A 20,428-nucleotide genomic window follows, 5' to 3' on the forward strand; every position below is an offset into this window, starting at 1 on the left:
ACTAAACCTAAACTAATCTTGACAAACTATATATCATTTGAAAGCTTAGAATCTCTAGTTTTCAAATATGGTGATTTTCAAAAAACATTACAGAGGAGCAGTAATTTATCAATTTGCAACAAGCATATTTTCATACTCATAAGGCATGTTCAGACCTTTATTTTGAAATAGCGATAAACATGAAAAATCATTAAAGATTGGTTGAAACATGTTTGTTTTCATGCCAAGAGTTCAAAAGATAACATCCATTCAATTTTTTGAGAAAAAAAGGTCTGAAAATGTTTTTAATAGAAAAAAAAATACATTTATGATTGTGGCAGCAATCTATAACCCACATACATGTTGTTTTTATGTTTATTAGAAGCTGAATTCATATCAAATTCTGCCAAACTTCCCATACTACTTCTATATAGGATGTCTACTTCATAAATTGTATGAAAATAATTGAAATATATGGTTCAGATAACTCAAACCATATATGGAAATGGAGGCGCCCTTATATGGTCAGTAATGGAGCTTGGTTGTCATCTAGTGAAAAAGTGTGGTACTGCGCCCAAACAAAATCTTACTGAAAGCACATTTTTTGAGATATCAACCTGAAATTTGGAACACAACTTGTTCAGATTTTTTGGCTTTGATTTCCTTGCAGTTTTAGAGTAAATTTTGTTTTGTAAAATATATATTTTATATAAAATATAAAATATTATATTTTTACATTTTATATTTTCATAAACTTCAACCTCTATAACTTTTTTTCTGTTTCACTTACATAATTTATACTTACATTTTTCACTTCTACAATAATCTGCCAAATTTAATCTTTAAAACAAGACCAACCTTATGTCTATATTCCAAAGTATTCTTGAATTACAACCATTTAAGTTTGGATAGTGCATTTTCATGTCTATAAAAAAAGTGGGGGCAACAGTTAACAGGTTAAGCCAAATTGTAGGGGGTTTGACACTATTTTATTCTGCATAAATCTTTTCACACTGTTTTTGCTTTAGGGAGGTATGTAAGTTTAAATTGTATCTTGTTTTAGGAGATTTTTTTGTTTTGTTTTGTTTTTTTATTTTGGCCTTGTCTGCTCCTGATGCTAAACCCTTGTTGAAAATAATAAAACTTATTATTATTTGGCATCTCTCTGGTAGTGAGACTCACTCTTTTCCTGTTATAGCTGACCACTGGCGGTCGTAACATTTACACTGTTTGGAGCATAGGAATAAAATGAAGATATGTTATGCTATGTCCTCTGTAGAGGACACCAGGACTCAGTTATTAAGAAAATAAAATGGCATAAGACATGTATAGGCAAAAATGTTTTTGTTTTTTTATTTATCAATGAACATGAAATGAACATGATTCTCACTAATGTTATAAAAAAAAAACAGAATGATTTGATATACTATTTTACTTAACTAAATGGATAGTCCCATTCTATACAGTGTATTTAAGTTGCATATTAATGTTCTTGTGGCAATATGTTATGAAAAAAGAAGTGTAATAATGGGAGTAATAACATGGCAACATTTTCATTAGAATATCTCATATTTCATAAGAATATTGATCTATAATTTCTTTCCCTGTTCCCTGTGTCTCCCCAAAATGTCTGATAATCATGCAGTAAGTCCTGGTGTCTTCTACAGAAGACATGTATGAAATCAATGCCCTGTTTCGTATACTCTCAGAGAAATTCACTAAAATATAATGTCCTCTACAGAGGAAAAAGTCTGACTCTCAGGAGGATATGTCAGTTTTCATCTTAATGTTCCTCATCAGTCATTAAAGAGAATGAAGGAAAACACCAACCTATTAGTTCCTCAGTATCTTCATCTTTTATTCTGCAGGGTTCTTCCTTAAACTCCATTCTTCTTCTCCTGTGGGAAGAAGGGAATATTCCCCAACATCTAAACTCTCATGAAGAACTCTAATTGTTAAAAATCAATTCAACTCCTCTAACTGATTTTTATGTTGGTCTTACTTTAGATATGATTTACATGCATTAAAAACTCTGTTTACACCGTTTCATTACATAAAATGAAAACACAACTCATAATCTTTACAAACTGTAATGTGAAAAACAAGTCAGTAACGAGTTTACGTTTCACGAACGTAATGTACAATATCAGTCGATTCATTTCTGAGTGATTCACTAAATTAACTGACTCGTTTAGTCGTTTGGATTTAGATTTCTCCTAATAAATGATAAAATGAATGTACTCACAGTCTAAAAACAGCAGATTCAGCGCAGAATGAACGGCTGTGTTCTACTTCTCATGTTTATGTTCCCTCGCTCACTGCTCTTCTTCTCCTAGACTCGGATGTGTGTCATTGCTTCGGTTGCACGAGCGCCCTCTACTGGCGGAAACCAATCTCGGTTAAACTAACCTTCATAGATTAGATACAAGACAACCAAACTATTTATCTCACCAAAAAGGCTATGTTTGATTCAGGATAAATATTCAAACTTCAAATATCTGCTAAAGAGTTTGCAATTGTGTGTTACTGATATTGTTGATTTTAATATAAATCTTGACTTCAATTTTAATTTAGACAGTACAAGTATTATTAAAAAAATGTGAGTTATTAATGACCCCCTGTGGTGAAAATCAAGTCTTTAATGTTGTTAATATGTCTATGTGGTGTTTTAATATGCTTTCAGACAAATTCGCAAGTCCAGTGAACCAAAGACAGTCTCAAAGGTTTGAAATCGCTAGTGTTTCTGACATCACAAACTATCTTGTAACCAATCACGTCAAAGTGGGCTTAGCAGGGGAGTCTCAAGAGAAGCCATACTGGTACATTTTTCTATTGATATGAAAAATCGTGTAGTTTTAGCAATAGTGGGAGAATTATATATATGATGTTATGATGAATATGCCTTTCTCCACTGACATTATATGATGTTCAAAGCGTTTCTAAGGATGCTGATTTTTAGAAGGCAGACTGAGATGGCGAACAGGAGCATGGTTTGTGTAACATTAGAAACACATTAGCTGTTTAATATTGTAGTCAAGCAAAAGTCTGATCATATTAACTACCGTTATGTGTCCGATGTTGAAGAGAGCGATACCATTGTGCAGCGTTTACTATTGTAAAGCTGACCTAGTGGATCTCTGAGCTGCTCTGATTGAGATTTAAGAGATATGAAGATTTACCTTAAAAAGTCCAGATCTCCAGAAGTTCTGTCCGAGCAGCTCAAATCAGAGTCCTCACAGACCATTAAGCTTTTGGCGCTTAAAGGGTTAGTTCACCCAAAAATGAAAATAATGTAATTAATTACTCACCCTCATGTCGTTCCACACCCGTAAGACCTTCATTCATCTTCTGAACACAAATTAAGATATTTTTCATAAAATCCGTTGGCTCAGAGAGGCCTGCATTGCAAGCAAGACAATTAACACTTCCAATGTCCAGAAAGCTACTAAAAACATATTTAAAACAGTTCATGCGACTACGGTGGTTTAACCTTAATGTTATGAAGCGATGAGAATACTTTTTGTGCACCAAAAAAACAAATAACGACTTTATTCAACAATATCTAGTGATGGACGATTTCAACACACTAGGTGCATCCCATTTCGTGTATTTATGCACTATTCTATGATGTTTTAAGCATAAATAGTGCAAGTAGTGCGTTCACACTGAAAATTCCAAAAAGAAAAAGTACACTTTAAATACCCGGATGATGCACTAAATTAACGGGAAAAACGAAGTGTGGAATGTTGGACACTTCATGCACTCAGCTGTCGCAGCTTTAATTACGTAGCGGAGGGAGAGAGGGGATCAGACTCTGTTGTTAAATGACAAAATAACCTTGTACAATGCACGCACTACATGGATGAGTACATAGTGCATAAGTACATAGTGTATAAGTGCATAGTGTGTACTACTGCTTCATGAAGCTTCGAAGCTTAACGAATCATTTGTTTCGTATCACTGGTTCGGAGCGCGTATCAAACACGCCCCCCAGTGGTAAACCACCGAAATTTCGAAACACTTATGATGTAAGGAAGCCTTGTTTACTGAAATCATGTGACTTCGGCAGTTTGATACAATGCAGGCCTCTCTGAGCCATCGGATTTTATGAAAAATATCTTAATTTGTGTTCCAAAGATGAACGAAGGTCTTACGGGTGTGGAACGACATGAGGGTGAGTAATTAATGATATTATTTTCATTTTTTGAGTGAACTATCCCTTTAATAAACAAAAATTAATGCGTCTGTGGAAGAACATTGTAGCCAGAGCTACTTCTCTCTGTTTATGCCACACATGGGGTAAAAGGCACACAGTATTTAGCTAAAGTAATGTTTTTACTTTTATTTTTACTAGGTCAATACTTGTTCAAAACAATCACTTTAGCAAAGTTTGTAGTATTTTCTGTTTATTTTGATAAATAAAAGAATTCATTTTTGCTTAATATACTGTCATTAAAATAATGCTAATATGAAAATATATTTTAAAACTACAGAAAGACAATTATTTTAAAAAGTAAAGATTCTGAAAGCGTTGAAGGAGATCCCATAATAATTTAATATAGATTTACCGTAATGCCGTAATTTGTAATATTTCTGTTGTTTTATATGTAATATGGATTATTTTCTCATCCTATTTTTTTTTGAGGAGGCACTGCCTCCCTTGCCTCCTCGGAGGAAACGCCAAGTACAGTAACTAATTACATTTACTCAAATACTTTACACCACTAGTGCCATGCAGAGTGATTTGAGAAAAAAAATTGTTGAATAAAGTCATTACTATTTGTGTGCAAAAACAAAAGTATTCTCGTCGCTTCATAACATTAAAGTTAAACCACTGTAGTCACGTTGACTATGTTAACGATGTCTTTACTACTTTTTTCTTTTTCTTGGGGATCAGAAACCTCTCAGATTTTATCAAAAATATCTTAATTTGTGTTCCGGAGATTAACGAAGGTGTGGAACGGCATGAGAGTGAGTAATTAATGACAGAATTTTCATTTTTGGGTGAACTAACCCTTTAATGCATCACATCCAAACAGCTCGACTAAAAACGAATTGTTTTTTATATGAATGATGATTAATAGACCATTGACAAATTTAATTCTCAATTTCATATTTTAGAAAACAGAATGGGGCAAAACTGTGGAAACACATATTTTTCCATACTTACCCAGACACTAAAATCAAATTCTACACTTGTCTATACTGTGTAAGAACCCTGAGAATATCAAACTATTTAAATGTAAGTGATGGATCTGAACATGAAAGTTTGCTCAGTTAGACACATTCAGGCAATTCTTTTTCTCATGAGTCCGTAAATGAGATATTTGGATGAAACTCTTCCCACATGAAGAGCACTGGTATGGCTTCTCTCCAGTATGAATTCTCTCATGAGCTTTCATGTCTTCTGACCGAGTGAAACTCTTTCCACAGTGTGAGCACTTGTACGGTTTCTCTCCAGTATGAATTCTCTGGTGTCTTTTTAAGTAGCTGGATGTAGTGAAGCTCTTCCCGCAGTCAGAGCACACATGAGGTCTCACACCAGTATGAATGCGCTCATGCACTTTTAAATGTTCCAGTAGTGTAAAACTCTTTCCACAAAAAGAACAAATGTGAGGCTTCACACCCGCATGAATTTTAAGGTGTTTTCTTAAGCCTGATGCCAAAACAAATGTTTTATCACACTGATCACAGCTGAATGATCTCACTCCAGAGTGAGAGCGCAGATGATCATTGAGAAAGCTTTTCTGAGTAAAACTCTTTCCACACTGAGTGCAGGTGAACGGCTTTTCTCCAGTGTGAATTCTCATGTGCACAATTAGGTTTTCTTTCTGAATGAAACTCTTTCCACATTGAGAGCATGTGAACGCTGTTTCTCCAGTGTGAATTCTCATGTGCACATTTAAGTGTCCTCTACGTATGAAACTCTTTCCACACTCAGAGCAGGTGAAAGATCTTTGGACTCCAGATTTTCCAGCTTGTTTTTGTGTGAAATTCTCTTCAGTCTTTGAAACGACTGCATTTCCATCTTCATTTTTGAAATTATGATATTTTTGAAGCAGATGTTGTTTGTCTTCATTCTTATATGTCAGTTTTCCATCTTCATTTGTGAAATGATTGTGTTTGTCTTCATTCACTTCCATTAAGTCTAAAATCAACAGAGTAATTTCAATTAAAAAAAGACAAATGAAGAAAATAAAGTTCATTCTTAATTTAGCACAAATCTAGTTTACTACTGAGTCTACTAGTATCTAGTTTTAGATGTATTGTTATATGTCAGTTTTCATCTTAATGTTCCTCATCAGTCATTAAAGAGAATGAAGGAAAACACCAACCTATTTGTTCCTCTGTATCTTCATCTTTTATTCTGCAGGGTTCTTCCTTAATCTCCATCTTTACAATAGTATGTCAGTAGTTTCTCCTGGAGTTATTCCTCCTGCTTGCTTCTTCTTCTCCTGTGGGAAGATGGGAATATTCCCCAGCATTTAATCTCTCATGAATGGCTGTGGGAGCGGCTTCACTGACTGAAGGTGTGAATTGTGCATTTAGCAGATGATCATCACACTTACAATCACTCTCAATTATTCACAGTTTAAGATGGCAGGCAAGGATAGTTTTCAGTTTGAAATGGTCTGATGCCATTAGATAAATCAGCTTGAACGTTGGTCACATAGTCAGGTCACACTAGGTTCAAACAGACTATAGTGATTTGTGAAATCTTTCACGGTGCAGTTTTGGTCAGTTAATCCTTCACTGAGTCCTTAAAGGGATAGTTCAGCCAAAAATGTAAATTATCCCACATATCACAAATCATGAATAACATGCAAAAATATTTACATATCAGCGACAGCAAAGAGAGGAACCATAGCCAAAAGAAATAAGTTTCAAATGGATTCAGTAATCACTACACTAGATTGTTTTTTGTTCACTAGGGTACAATAGGGCTAAAGGCACACCTTAAGAAAAAATGTGCTTTTCACTTCGCCCATGATGTATGATTGCAGAAACAAAATGTTTATATTGAACATTTATAGAGCAACAGATTTTGTGTGAAAATAAATCATAATAGTGGTTTATTTTGTTTAAAAATCACAGAAATGTATGAGGTAGCGAGGGGCTTTTAACTCACACAAAAGGTACAGTATCGTAACAAATGCTTTAGCTAAAGTTATGTTTTTACTTTAAATGTTAGTAATGTTTTTATCTTTACTTTTACTAGGTCAATACTTCACTTTAGCAAAGTTATTTTGATAAATAAAAGAATTAATTTAAAAAGTAAATATTGTGTTGATCCCGTGATCATTTAATATAGATATACAATAGTAACAATAAATTATGTTTTATTATACATTTTGATTAATATAATTTCTAAATATGATAATTTCATTATAAATATGTTGATTATCTCTAAGGTGGACACCCAACTTAATATATGATATTTACCATCTGAATCTAATCATGTCATGTCAACAAATGGGAAAGTCAGACAGCTGTTTATCATCATGTTAATGATTGTTCATTTATTATTGTTCCCAACAGCTGTGGCGCTTTTTACCCCAAATACAATACTTTTACATATTCTTCCATTATTAAAAAAATGTTCATTTAAATACCTTAAACAAAACTAAAAATCGTTTGTCTCAAAATATGTTCAATAATTCAGCGATTCTCATTTGCTACTTAAATCTATAACATTTTTTTTAAAAAAAACAAAACATAAAATATTAGATAAAATTAGCACAGAATCACCTTTGCGCTGCTGTTCGTGATCGTGTCAAAGATCAGCCAAATTTTCATTTTGCATCTTTAAAAGCGGATGTATAGAAAAGTTTTTTTTTTTTGTGGCATCTAGTGGTTTAAAGGAAAATAAAATCAAAGGTGCTTTAAAGCCCTGCTGTATGAACAGATTCTTTTGTTCAGGAATCAATCAATGGTCGAGCTCACTGTATAAATTGTCAGATTTAAATTTCTCTTAATAATAATTAAATGCACTCACGGTGTGAAACAGCACAGTGCAGTAAGATGACTTCAACAAACGTATGTGGTTGAAATGAAAACAAATGCCGCCATCCCTGCTGAAAAAAAGAAGAAAAAAAACAGCATGCTGGTTAGGTATGTTTTGAAGCTGGTTTGAGTTGGTTTATGCTGGTCCTTTGCTGGTCATGAGGATAAATCCACAATAAACTAGTTATTTATATGTTTTGAACACTTTTACCTGATAATTCTAGCACTGCTCAAAACGTGCAATCACACACAGCATGTCTCTTTATCTCTGCTGTGGGCGGGGCCTATTTCACACGATAAATAACATCACGCACCAGACAGATGGCGCTGTCCCCATTTATGCATTTATTTAACATTACAGTGGCATGTTCGTCGAAAACTTTTAACATCCTTGAATCTGTTGTAAAGAACCTTTAAATGTATTATTATTATTTTTTTACATTGACAAAATGTAATAATGTGATGATTTAATTATTTTAACCTCTTGTGATGTCTGCATGCCCCCTATTTTATTGTATTTTTTCTTCTTCTCACTGTTAATATGTAACCTTAATTTGCAAAAAAACAAAAACAAATGGCATGTTCAGAAGAACAATGTTAAGGAAATTGTTACTTTTAGGGTTTCTCAATATATACAAACCCTTTGATTAGTTGACTGAAGAAAACTGGTTCATAAAGTCAATCAATAAGTAGCCTATAAGGTTTTGTTATTTTTTCTTTTTGTATTGAAAATTATATACAAGATATAAATACAATAATTTATATCAATAATAATAATGCATCACCTTAATATCCAGACTAGCTGAATTTGTCAGCATGGATGGAGATGTAATAGACTGATTGATGTAATTCGATTTCTATATTTACTCTCAACATAAACAACATCATTCTTAAATTTGGGGCATTCTGACCTTCCCACAATCTCCAGTTCTGAACAAACTATGGTTACGAGTGCTTAATTTCCCAATTAATGTCAAACAAAGATGAAAAACTATTAGACATAAAACTCAGAGGTCTAACATACTGAAGTCTATGCATTAATACTGCTGGCCTGCTCTTTCTTTGTTTTCTTGTTACAGTTGCAAGAAAAAGTATGTGAAACACTTGCAGAATTTGTGAAAAATTTTAACAAAATAAGAGAGATCATACAAAATGCATGTTCTTTTTTATTTAGTACTGTCCTGAGTAAGATATTTTACATAAAATATGTTTACATATAATCCATAAGACAAAAATAATAGCTGAATTTATTAAAATAACCCCATTCATAAGTATGTGAACCATTGATTCTTAATACTGTGTGTGGTTACCTGAATGATCTACGACTGTTTGTTTGTTTTGTGATGGTTGTTCATGAGTCTCTTGTTTGTCTTGAACAGTTAAACTACCCAACGTTCTTCAGAAAAATCCTCCAGGTCCTGCAGATTCTTAAGATTTCAAGGATTTTTTGCATATTTGAACCCTTTCCAGCAGTGACTGAATGATTTTGAGATTCATCTTTTCACACTGAGGACAACTGAGGGACTCAAACACAACTAATAAAAAAGGTTCAAACATTCACTGATGCTCCAGAAGAAAACACGATGCATTAAGAGCCGGGGGTGAAAACTTTTTGAATTTGAAGATCAAGGTAAATTGTACTTAATTTGTCTTCTGGGAAACATGCAAGTATCTTCTGTTGCTTCCGAAGGGCAGTACTAAATGAAAAAAAATGATATTTAAACGAAATAAGAAAAATGTGTACATTTTCATCCTGTTCAAAAGTTTAGGAATAGGAATGTTGTCCCATTCTTGTCTAATACAGGCTTCTAGTTGCTCAACTGTCTTAGGTCTTCTTTGTCGCATCTCCCTCTTTATGATGCACCAAATGTTTTCTATGGGTGAAAGATCTGGACTGCAGGCTGGCCATTTCAGTACCCGGATCCTTCTTCTACGCAGCCATGATGTTGTAATTGATGCAGTATGTGGTCTGGCATTGTCATGTTGGAAAATGCAAGGTCTTCCCTGAAAGAGACGACGTCTGGATGGGAGCATATGTTGTTCTAGAACTTGGATATACCTTTCAGCATTGATGGTGCCTTTCCAGATGTGTAAGCTGCCCATGCCACACGCACTCATGCAACCCCATACCATCAGAGATGCAGGCTTCTGAACTGAGCGCTGATAACAACTTGGGTTGTCCTTGTCCTCTTTAGTCCGGATAACATGGCGCCCCAGTTTTCCAAAAAGAACTTCAAATTTTGATTCGTCTGACCACAGAACAGTTTTCCACTTTGCCACAGTCCATTTTAAATGAGCCTTGGCCCAGAGAAAATGCCTGCGCTTCTGGATCATGTTTAGACATGGCTTCTTTTTTGACCTATAGAGTTTTAGCCGGCAACGGCGAATGGCACGGTGGATTGTGTTCACCGACAATGTTTTCTGGAAGTATTCCTGAGCCCATGTTGTGATTTCCATTACAGTAGCATTCCTGTATGTGATGCAGTGCCGTCTAAGGGCCCGAAGATCACGGGCATCCAGTATGGTTTTCCGGCCTTGACCCTTACGCACAGAGATTGTTCCAGATTCTCTGAATCTTTGGATGATATTATGCACTGTAGATGATGATAACTTCAAACTCTTTGCAATTTTCTTTTCCTTTCTGATATTGCTCCACTATTTTTCGCCGCAGCATTGGGTGAATTGGTGATCCTCTGCCCATCTTGACTTCTGAGAGACACTGCCACTCTGAGAGGCTCTTTTTATACCTAATAAGTTGCAAATTGGTCCTCCAGCTGTTCCTTATATGTACATTTAACTTTTCCGGCCTCTTATTGCTACCTGTCCCAACTTTTTTGGAATGTGTAGCTCTCATGAAATCCAAAATGAGCCAATATTTGGCATGAAATTTCAAAATGTCTCACTTTCAACATTTGATATATTTTATTCACAATAGAATATAGATAACATAAGTTTATGAGATTTGTAAATTATTGCATTCCTTTTTTATTCACAATTTGTACAGTGTCCCAACTTTTTTGGAATCGGGTTTGTATGAAATAATGATACAATGTTACATTAATTGTTCCCAGAATGTTTTATCTGAGAGAGAGATTTATGTTCGAAAACTTTCTTGCAGCAGGCTCTAAATAATGACAAACAAATAATGAATTTATCTTCTCAAAACTGGTGTTATTATCAGAAATGAGCTCTATATTTCCAGCACTGTTAAACTCAATTCTTCAATTCAGTTCAGAGAGAAGCAGAAAGAATATTGATGAGGGTTGATTGCTGTAATCAGACATTGATTAAACGTGTGAATGTGTGAATATTTGAGACAAAGGTTTAGTTTGCAAATCAGAGACACAGACATTTAACTTAAAAACTCCAGTTCGGTGTGTCAGACTGTTGCACAATAATTTACAGGAAAACAGAATGTTAGAACAAAAACTGAATCAAAAAATTATTTTTGGTGTATCTTATCTTTGTTATGTCTTATGTAGTTTTTTTACGCTAATACTTGAAGCTTCCGCTTTTCGAACGCGGAAGTGTGATAAAGGCCTATAACTCCTGTTTCTTTCTCGAGCTCTGTTGCTCTGGCTGAACGTATAACAGTATAGAGAGACAGAGACATCGCTAAAACATCCTCAGATCACAATCATTGCATTATTTCAAGGAAAATTAATAGAAATGCTCAGAAATGTGATGTTAACATATGATATTTTATCAATATTTTCCTAAATGTGTAAGCCTTTGGACTTAAAAGCCTTAATGGACTTGTTTTGTGACATTTTTTATTGTAAAACATTGGTGAAATATCGATGCTGGAATCTTTTTTTTTTTTTATCTCACTCCAGAGTGAGTGCGCAGATGACTTCTGAGAACGCTTTTGTACCTGAAGCTCTTTCAACACTGAGTGCATGTGAACGGTTTTTCTCCAGTGTGAATTCTGTATGTCGCTAGTCTCTGTACTGTACTGTAAAGACGCTTGTGGGTGTTCCTAGTGCTGTCACTCTAATGTTTATTATTGGTAAACTGCACATCTGGCCATATCTTTAGGAAATGCAATCACAAGTGATCTATAAAAGTAAGATATCATTCTAATTTGACCAGAAATTAGACTTAAAAGAATTAAAATTCTGCTGTTGGAGAGTGTTGTGATGAACTACAGCAGTGCTCACTGCATTAAATCATTAACCAGATTAACGATCGATCAATCAACGAATTAAACTCACTCATACTGTTCAAAATTACTAAAACCTCATTTGAAGTTGACAAATAATTAATTTTCATTTCTAATAATCAAAATAATGCAGGGGAAACTGTAAAATGAACTGCAGCAGTGCTAAACCGTTCACTCCATCATGTAATTAGCAACACAAACGATCAATGTCTGAATCAAACTCACTAAGACTGCTTACAGTTTCTTTTCCATGCATCATTTTATTACATCCATGTGGTTTTAATCATTTACATTTCAAACGTTTACCGTTTTCAAACAATCAAACTTTACTACTAATTTTTTAGCAAATTATCCAGCTTTTGCTTAATATGAATGTCAAATGTTTCACTTGTAAGTGTATTATTTGTGACTGATGGATTTGAACATTAACTTTGCTCAATAGACACCTTTATGCAATGTTTTTTCTTATGAGTATATAGATTAGATAACTGGGTGAAACTCTTCCCACATGAAGAGCACTGGTGCGGCTTCTCTCCGGTATGAACTCTCTCATGATCTCTCAGGTTTCCTGTCCGGGCAAAACTCATCCCACAGTGTAAGCACTTGTACGGTCTCTCTCCAGTATGAATTCTCTCGTGATCTTTCAAGCATTTTGAGTAAGAGAAACTCTTTTCACAGTGTGAGCACTTGTACGGTTTCTCTCCAGTATGAATTCTCTGGTGTGATTTTAAGGCACTGGATGTATGGTAGCTCTTCCCACAGTCAGAGCACACATGAAGTCTCACACCAGTATGAATATTCTCATGCTGCTTTAAATTGTGCAGTTCTAAAAAACTCTTTCCACATAAAGAACAAAAGTGAGGCTTCAAACCAGTATGAATTTTAAGGTGTGCTCTTAAGTTTGATGCCAAAACAAATGTTTTATCACACTGATCACAGCTGAATGATCTCACTCCAGAGTGAGAGCGCAAATGATTTTTGAGAACGCTTTTGTACCTGAAACTCTTTCCACACTGAGTGCATGTGAACGGTTTTTCTCCGGTGTGAATCCTCATGTGATCATTTAGGTGTCTTTGATGTAGGAAACTCTTTCCACACTCAGAGCATGTGAACGGTTTTTCTCCAGTGTGAATTTTCATGTGGTCATTTAGATGTCTTTGATGTAGGAAACTCTTTCCACACTGAGTGCATGTGAAAAGTCTTTCTCCAGTGTGAACTCTCATGTGTCTATTAAGGTTTGATTTCTGTGTGAAACTCTTTCCACACTCAGAGCAGGTTAAAGATCCTTCGACTCCAGATTTTCCAGCTTGTTTTTGTGTGAAATTCTCTTCAGTCTTTGAACCGACTGCATTTCCATCTTCAGTTTTGAAATGATGAGGTTTTTGAAGCAGATGTTGTTTGTCTTCATTCTTATATGTCAGTTTTCCATGTTCATTTGTGAAATGATGGTGTTTGTCTTCATTCACTTCAATCGGGTCTAAAATCAACATTAAATTCCCAAAAATAAAGAAGGAAAAATGAGAAACAAAGAAATAAATTTCATACTTAATTTAGCACAAATCTAGCTTACTACTGAGTCAACTAGTATCTAGTTTTAGATGCATTGTTATATCCTCGCATTTTTGTGTGTGTGAATTTATTTGTTTATTTTTTTTTTATGTCATTACATTATTGGGAGCATAAAAATTGAGAAAAAAAGATATTTTATTCATATTTCATGCTATGTCCTCTGTAGAGGACACCAGGAATCAGTTAAGAAAATAAAATGGCATGGTAAGACATGTACAGTTTCTTTTTTCATTTACCAATTAATTTTTAGGTTTCAGGCCATTTTTTACCTAACTTTGAATAAAGATGATTCTAAAATATGTTATGAAAGATCTGTTTTACTTTATGTTTGTGTAAAATTGACATAAATGGGTAGTCAATCTATTTAATTCGCATATTAATGTGTTCTTGTGGCAACGTGTAATGAAAAAAGTAATAATGGTAGTAAAAACTTGGCAACATTTTCATAAGAATATCTCATATTTCATATATTGATATATAGTTTCTTTCCCTATGAACATGTGTCTCCCCAAAATGCCTGATAAAATGCTGTAAGTCCTGGTGTCTTCTACAGAGGACATGTATGAAATCAATGCCCTGTTTCGTAACATAAAGTCATATTTTGATTTGAAACCCCATAATGTTTTCTTGAGATGCTTATTTATGACAAATTCGAAAATTACTCCGATTTAAGTGATAATTACAAAATATTATCATATTTCCATAAGAAATCTAAATTTGATCATTCAGTCAATGAGATATCAAATGTCATTTGATATCTCTGAAAAGCCCAGAATGTGCTCTTTACAGGACATCCAGACTTAAAACTGTGAGATGTATGTTCTCAAAGAAATTCAATAAAATATAATGTCCTCTACAGAGGGAAAAAAGTCTATGCCTGGGTCTCAGGAGTATATATCAGTTTTCATCTTAATGTTCCTCATCAGTCATTAAAGAGAATGAAGGAAAACACCAACCTATTAGTTCCTCAGTATCTTCATCTTTTATTCTGCAGGGTTCTTCCTTAATCTCCATCTTTACAATAGTATGTCAGTAGTTTCTCCTGCAGTAATTCCTCCTGCTTGCCTTTTCTTCTCCTGTGGGAAGATGGGAATATTCCCCAGCATTTAAACTCTCATTGTTTAGTAACAAGTCTACTCCTCTAGCTTATTTTTATGTTGCTCTTACTTTGGATCTGATAAAACCGTGTTTACCAGGTTTCACTACATAAAATGAAAACACAAACTTATCTTCACAAATTGTAATGTAAAAAAAAAAAAACAGTAACGAGTTTACGTTTCACGGCCGTAATGTACAACATCAGTCAGTTCATTTTGATTGATTTCTGAGTGATTCACTAAATGAACTGACTCGTTTGGATTTAGATTTCTCCTACTAAATGATAAAATGAATGTACTCACAGTCTGAAAAACAGCAGATTTAGCGCAGAATGAACGGCTGTGTTCACTTGACATATTTATGTTTATGTTCCCTCGCTCACTTCTCTTCTTCTCCTAGACTCAGATGTGTGTCATTGCTTCGGTTGCATGAGCGCCCTCTACTGGCGGAACTCCAGTGATGGGAATTGTTTTTTAATTTAGACAACAATGTGTCGCGGTAAAGTGAAAATGAAAGTTGTAAAGTGAAATAATCAATTAAAGAAGGGCAAATTAAAAACAAAACGAATTAACTGACGGTTAGCCTATACTGTACAGTAGGCTACTGTTATTTATTTATGGTATTTTAGTCATTATCTTCTCAAAAGTGGTGTTTTTATCAGAAATGAGCTCTATATTACCAGTACTGTTAAACTATCAATTCTTCAATTCAGTTCCGAGAGAAGCTGAAAAGATATTGATGAGGTTGTAATTTCATTAGACATTTTCATTTAATTAACATTTTTATTAAACGTAGACCTTAAAGGCTTATTTCCACTATTGTACGCTTATTTTGTAAATGTAAGTATTTAATTAAAATTTTAGCCAAGCACAAACTGGGCACTTAATGCAGATATAACTGCTCACGTTTACCAAATCAGGTGATTATGTTCGCCCATTTATGCAAACGTATAGTGATAAAATAATAATGAGGTTAATGGCTGTCACTGTCAGTTTAGTGTAGTGATTGTATTCGTGAAGACACTGATGACACCATAAAAAAGCTTCAGCTTTTGGTTTTATTTTTCATCAAACAATATATACAAAACAACGTTAAGCAAGTAGTGTTAAATCCTATCTAAATTAATTCTAATTTTAACTAACAAAATTCACATCAAACTTGGATTTGCTGGAAAGATGTCTAAAAACTGTTGTTTTTGTTCTTTTAGCCACTCTGATCTCCTTTGTTATTCTGTTTCTGTCCTGGTTATACAAGATTTTATCCCCACTTCTGAAAGCATCCTCTTTGGTTTGACAACGCTGCTTGAGTTTCCCAGTAAACCATGGTTATCATTAGTGAATGATAAGGAATGCATATATCCTCACAGAAACTGATGTATGATGTCTCTGTGAGCTCGACCAGATCGGTGGCAGCAGCTTCAAAAACACTCCAGTCAGTGCAATCGAAGCAGGCTTGTAAACCCCGCTCTGCTTTTTTAGTCCATCTTTTTACAGCCCATATTACTGCCTGTAGGTAGGTATAAGATGAAGACAGCGATCAAAGAGCCAAAAAGATCAAAAGTCAGGCCATATCTTTAGGAAATCCAATCACAAGTGATCTATAAAAGTAAGATATCATTCTAATTTGACCAGAAATTAGACTTAAAAGAATTAAAATTCTGCTGTTGGAGAGTGTTGTGATGAACTACAGCAGTGCTCACTGCATTAAATCATTAACCAGACTGAACGATCAATCAATCAACGAATTAAACTCACTCATACTGTTCAAAATGACTAAAACCTCATTCGAATTTGACAAATAATCAATTTTCATTTCTAATAATCAAAATAATGCAGGGGAAACTGTAAAATGAACTGCAGCAGTGCTAAACTGTTCACTCCATTATGTAATTAACAACACAAACGATCAATGTCTGAATCAAACTCACTAAGACTGCCTACAGTTTCTTTTCCATGCATCATTTTATTACATCCATAAGTGGTTTTAGTCATTTACATTTCAAACGTTTACCGTTTTCAAACAATCAAACTTTACTACTAATTTTTAGCAAATTATCCAGCTTTTGCTTAATATGAATGTCAAATGTTTTACTTGTAAGTGTATTATTTGCGACTGATGGATCTGAACATGAACATTTGCTCAATAGACACCTTTATGCAATGTTTTTTCTTATGAGTCTGAAGATTAGATAATTGGCTGAAACTCTTCCCACATGAAGAGCACTGGTGCGGCTTCTCTCCGGTATGAACTCTCTCGTGATCTCTCAAGTTTCCTGTCCAAGCAAATCTCTTCCCACAGTGTGAGCACTTGTACGGTCTCTCTCCAGTGTGAATTCTCTCGTGAACTTTCAAGCATTTTGACTGAGAGAAACTCTTTTCACAGTGTAAGCACTTGTACGGTCTCTCTCCAGTATGAATTCTCTCATGAACTTTCAAGCATTTTGAGAGTGAAAAACTCTTTTCACAGTGTGAGCACTTGTACGGTTTCTCTCCAGTATGAATTCTCTGGTGTGATTTTAAGGCACTGGATGTATGGTAGCTCTTCCCACAGTCAGAGCACACATGAAGTCTCACACCAGTATGAATATTCTCATGCTTTTTTAAATTGTGCAGTTCTGTAAAACCCTTTCCACATAAAGAACAAAAGTGAGGCTTCAAACCAGTATGAATTTTAAGGTGTGCTCTTAAGTTTGATGCCAAAACAAATGTTTTATCACACTGATCACAGCTGAATGATCTCACTCCAGAGTGAGAGCTCAGATGACTTTTGAGAACGCTTTTGTACCTGAAACTCTTTCCACACTGAGAGCATGTGAACGGTTTTTCTCCGGTGTGAATCCTCATGTGATCATTTAGGTGTCTTTTATGTAAGAAACTCTTTCCACACTGACAGCAAGTGAATGTTTTTTCTCCAGTGTGAATTTTCATGTGGTCATTTAAGTGTCTTTTACGTAGGAAACTCTTTCCACACTGAGTGCATGTGAACGGTCTTTCTCCAGTGTGAACTCTCATGTGTATCTTAAGGTTTGATTTCTGTGTGAAACTCTTTCCACAATCAGAGCAGGAGAAAGATCCTTTGACTCCAGATTTTCCAGCTTGTTTTTGTGTGAAGTTCTCTTCCATCTTTGAACCGACTGCATTTCCATCTTCACTTTTGAAATGATGAGGTTTTTGAAGCAGATGTTGTTTGTCTTCATTTTTATATGTCAGTTTTCCATCTTCATTTGTGAAATGATGGTGTTTGTCATCATTTACGTCGATTGGGTCTAAAATCAACATTAAATTCTCAAAATTAAAGAAGGAAAAATGAGAAACAAAGAAATAAAGTTGATTCTTAATTTAGCACAAATCTAGCTTACTAGGTAGATAGTCTACAAGTATCTAGTTTTAGATGTATTGTTATATCCTCCTGAGAAACAGAGCTTTTTTTGTGTGTGAATTTACTTTTTTTATGTCATTACATTGTTGGGAGCATAAAAATTGAGATATTTTATTTATATTTCATGCAATGTCCTCTGTAGAGGACGCCAGGAATAAAATGGCATGGTAAGACATGTACAGGCAAAAACAATGTTTATTTTTTTCATTTACCAATCAATTTTTAGGTTTCAGGCCATTTTCAACCAAACTTTGAATAAAGATGATTCTAAAATACGTTATGAAAGATCTGTTTTACTTTATGTTTGTGTAAAATTGACATAAATGGGTAGTCAATTTATTTAATTTGCATATTAATGTGTTCTTGTGGCAACGAGTAATGAAAAAATTAATAATGGGAGTAAAAAAACCTGGCAACATTTTCATAAGAATATCTCATATTTCATAGGAATACTGATTTATAACTTCTTTCCCTACTGACTTGTACCAAAATGCCTGATAAACATGCTGTAAGTCCTGGTGTCTTCTACAGAGGACATGTATGAAATCAATGCCCTGTTTCGTAACAGAAAGTCATATTTTGATTTGAAACCCCATAATGTTTTCTTGAGATGCTTATTTATGATAAATTCGAAAATTACTCAGATTTAAGTGATAATTACAAAATATTATCATATTTCCATAAGAAATCTTAATTTGATCATTCAGTCAATGAGATATCAAATGTCATTTGATATCTCTGAAAACCACTAATGTGCTCTTTACAGGACATCCAGACTTAAAACTGTGAGATATAGGCCCGGTTTCACAGACAGGGCTTAGCCTAAGCCAGGATTAGGCCTTGGTTCAATTAGGGCATTTAAGAAGCTTTTATAAATGTTCACTAGAAAAAAAAAAAAAAAAACATTACTGGTGTGCATCTTGAGACAAAACAATGGCACTGACATGTTTTAAGATGTGTCAGTACAAGTTGCATTTAGTTAAAACAGCTCAAACTTGCATTTTAGTCTGTGAAACCGGGGGATATGGTCTCAGAGAAACTCAATAAAATATAATGTCCTCTACAGAGGAAAAAAAGTCTATGCCTGGGTCTCAGGAGGATATGTCAGTTTTCATCTTAAAGTTCCTCATCAATCATTAAAGAGAATGAATGAAAACACCAACCTATTTGTTCCTCTGTATCTTCATCTTTTATTCTGCAGGGTTCTTCCTTAATCTCCATCTTTACAATAGTATGTCAGCAGTTTCTCCTGGAGTAATTCCTCCTGCTTGCTTCTTCTTCTCCTGTGGGAAGATGGGAATATTCCCCAGCATTTAAACTCTCATTGTTTAGTAACAAGTCTACTCCTCTAGCTGATTTTTATGTTGCTCTTACTTTGGATCTGATTTTGAAACTCCGTTTACCAGGTTTCACTACATAAAATGAAAAAACGAAAACTCGTAATCTTCACAAATTGTAATGTAAAAAAATCAGTAACGAGTTTACGTTTCACAGCCGTAATGTACAACATCAGTCAGTTCATTTTTATTGATTTCTGAGTGATTCACTAAATGAACTGATTCGTTTAGTCGTTTTGATTTAGATTTCTCCTAATAAATGATAAAATGAATGTACTCAGTCTAAAAACAGCAGATTTAGCGCAGAATGAACGGCTGTGTTCCACTTGACATATTTATGTTCCCTTCCCTCATTCACTTCTCTTCTTCTCCTAGACTCGGATGTGTGTCATTGCTTCGGTTGCACGAGCGCCCTCTATTGGCGGAACTCCAGTGATGGGAATTTTTTTTTTTAATTTTATTTAGATAACAGACAATGTGTCGCGGTAAAGAGAAAATGAAAGTTGTAAAGTAAAATAATCAATTAAAGAAGGACATTAATAATCAATTAATGTCCGTTGGCTCCTTTAGTTTACACTCGAAGATGACTGGACTCTCAGGAGAGATCCCAATTTGTCAGTCCAGTTCTGACGCTCCGACTGGTTTAGAAGTGTTTTTATTCAGTAAAATGAACCGGCTCTTAAGAGTCATTCGTTTGCATTGGACACTGGTTGAGCTTAATGCATGTATAAGTTGTCAGATTTAGATTTCTCATAGTAAAAAAAAATTAATGCACTCACAGTCTGATAAAATCTCTTCAATAGTCATTTTGTGAACCATGATGAACTCAACATCATGTGGTTGAAATGAAAACAAATGTCACCATCAAGAGGAAATTTACTGACAAACTATTCTCCTAACT

At 34.4% G+C, this 20,428-nt stretch overlaps 1 protein-coding gene across 22 annotated transcripts in view; it reads right to left on the reverse strand.

The window, feature by feature from the left end:
- LOC127503431 (oocyte zinc finger protein XlCOF26-like) overlaps positions 1-20,428 on the reverse strand; it is a 138,734-nt gene that overhangs the window by 56,088 nt on the left and 62,218 nt on the right. For 3 of the 22 annotated variants that reach the window (XM_051877187.1, XM_051877188.1, XM_051877185.1), the window contains one exon: positions 15,851-18,077. The exons of 2 other annotated variants lie outside the window; for them this stretch is intronic. In XM_051877187.1, coding sequence (XP_051733147.1) covers positions 16,915-18,077 — 1,163 coding nt within the window. In that variant the 3' untranslated portion in view covers positions 15,851-16,914. Of the gene's footprint in view, positions 1-1,809; positions 1,878-2,224; positions 3,331-5,893; positions 6,128-6,314; positions 6,435-7,975; positions 8,055-8,194; positions 8,288-12,231; positions 13,623-14,670; positions 14,791-15,114; positions 15,247-15,850; positions 18,078-19,353; positions 19,474-19,564; positions 20,172-20,428 lie in introns of those variants that run through there. 17 more of the 22 variants (XR_007927089.1, XM_051877219.1, XM_051877200.1 and 14 more) reach the window with 17 other exon arrangements.

The sequence above is a fragment of the Ctenopharyngodon idella genome, chromosome 21 (genome assembly GCF_019924925.1).
Source record: "Ctenopharyngodon idella isolate HZGC_01 chromosome 21, HZGC01, whole genome shotgun sequence".
Taxonomy (NCBI): Eukaryota; Metazoa; Chordata; class Actinopteri; order Cypriniformes; family Xenocyprididae; genus Ctenopharyngodon; species Ctenopharyngodon idella.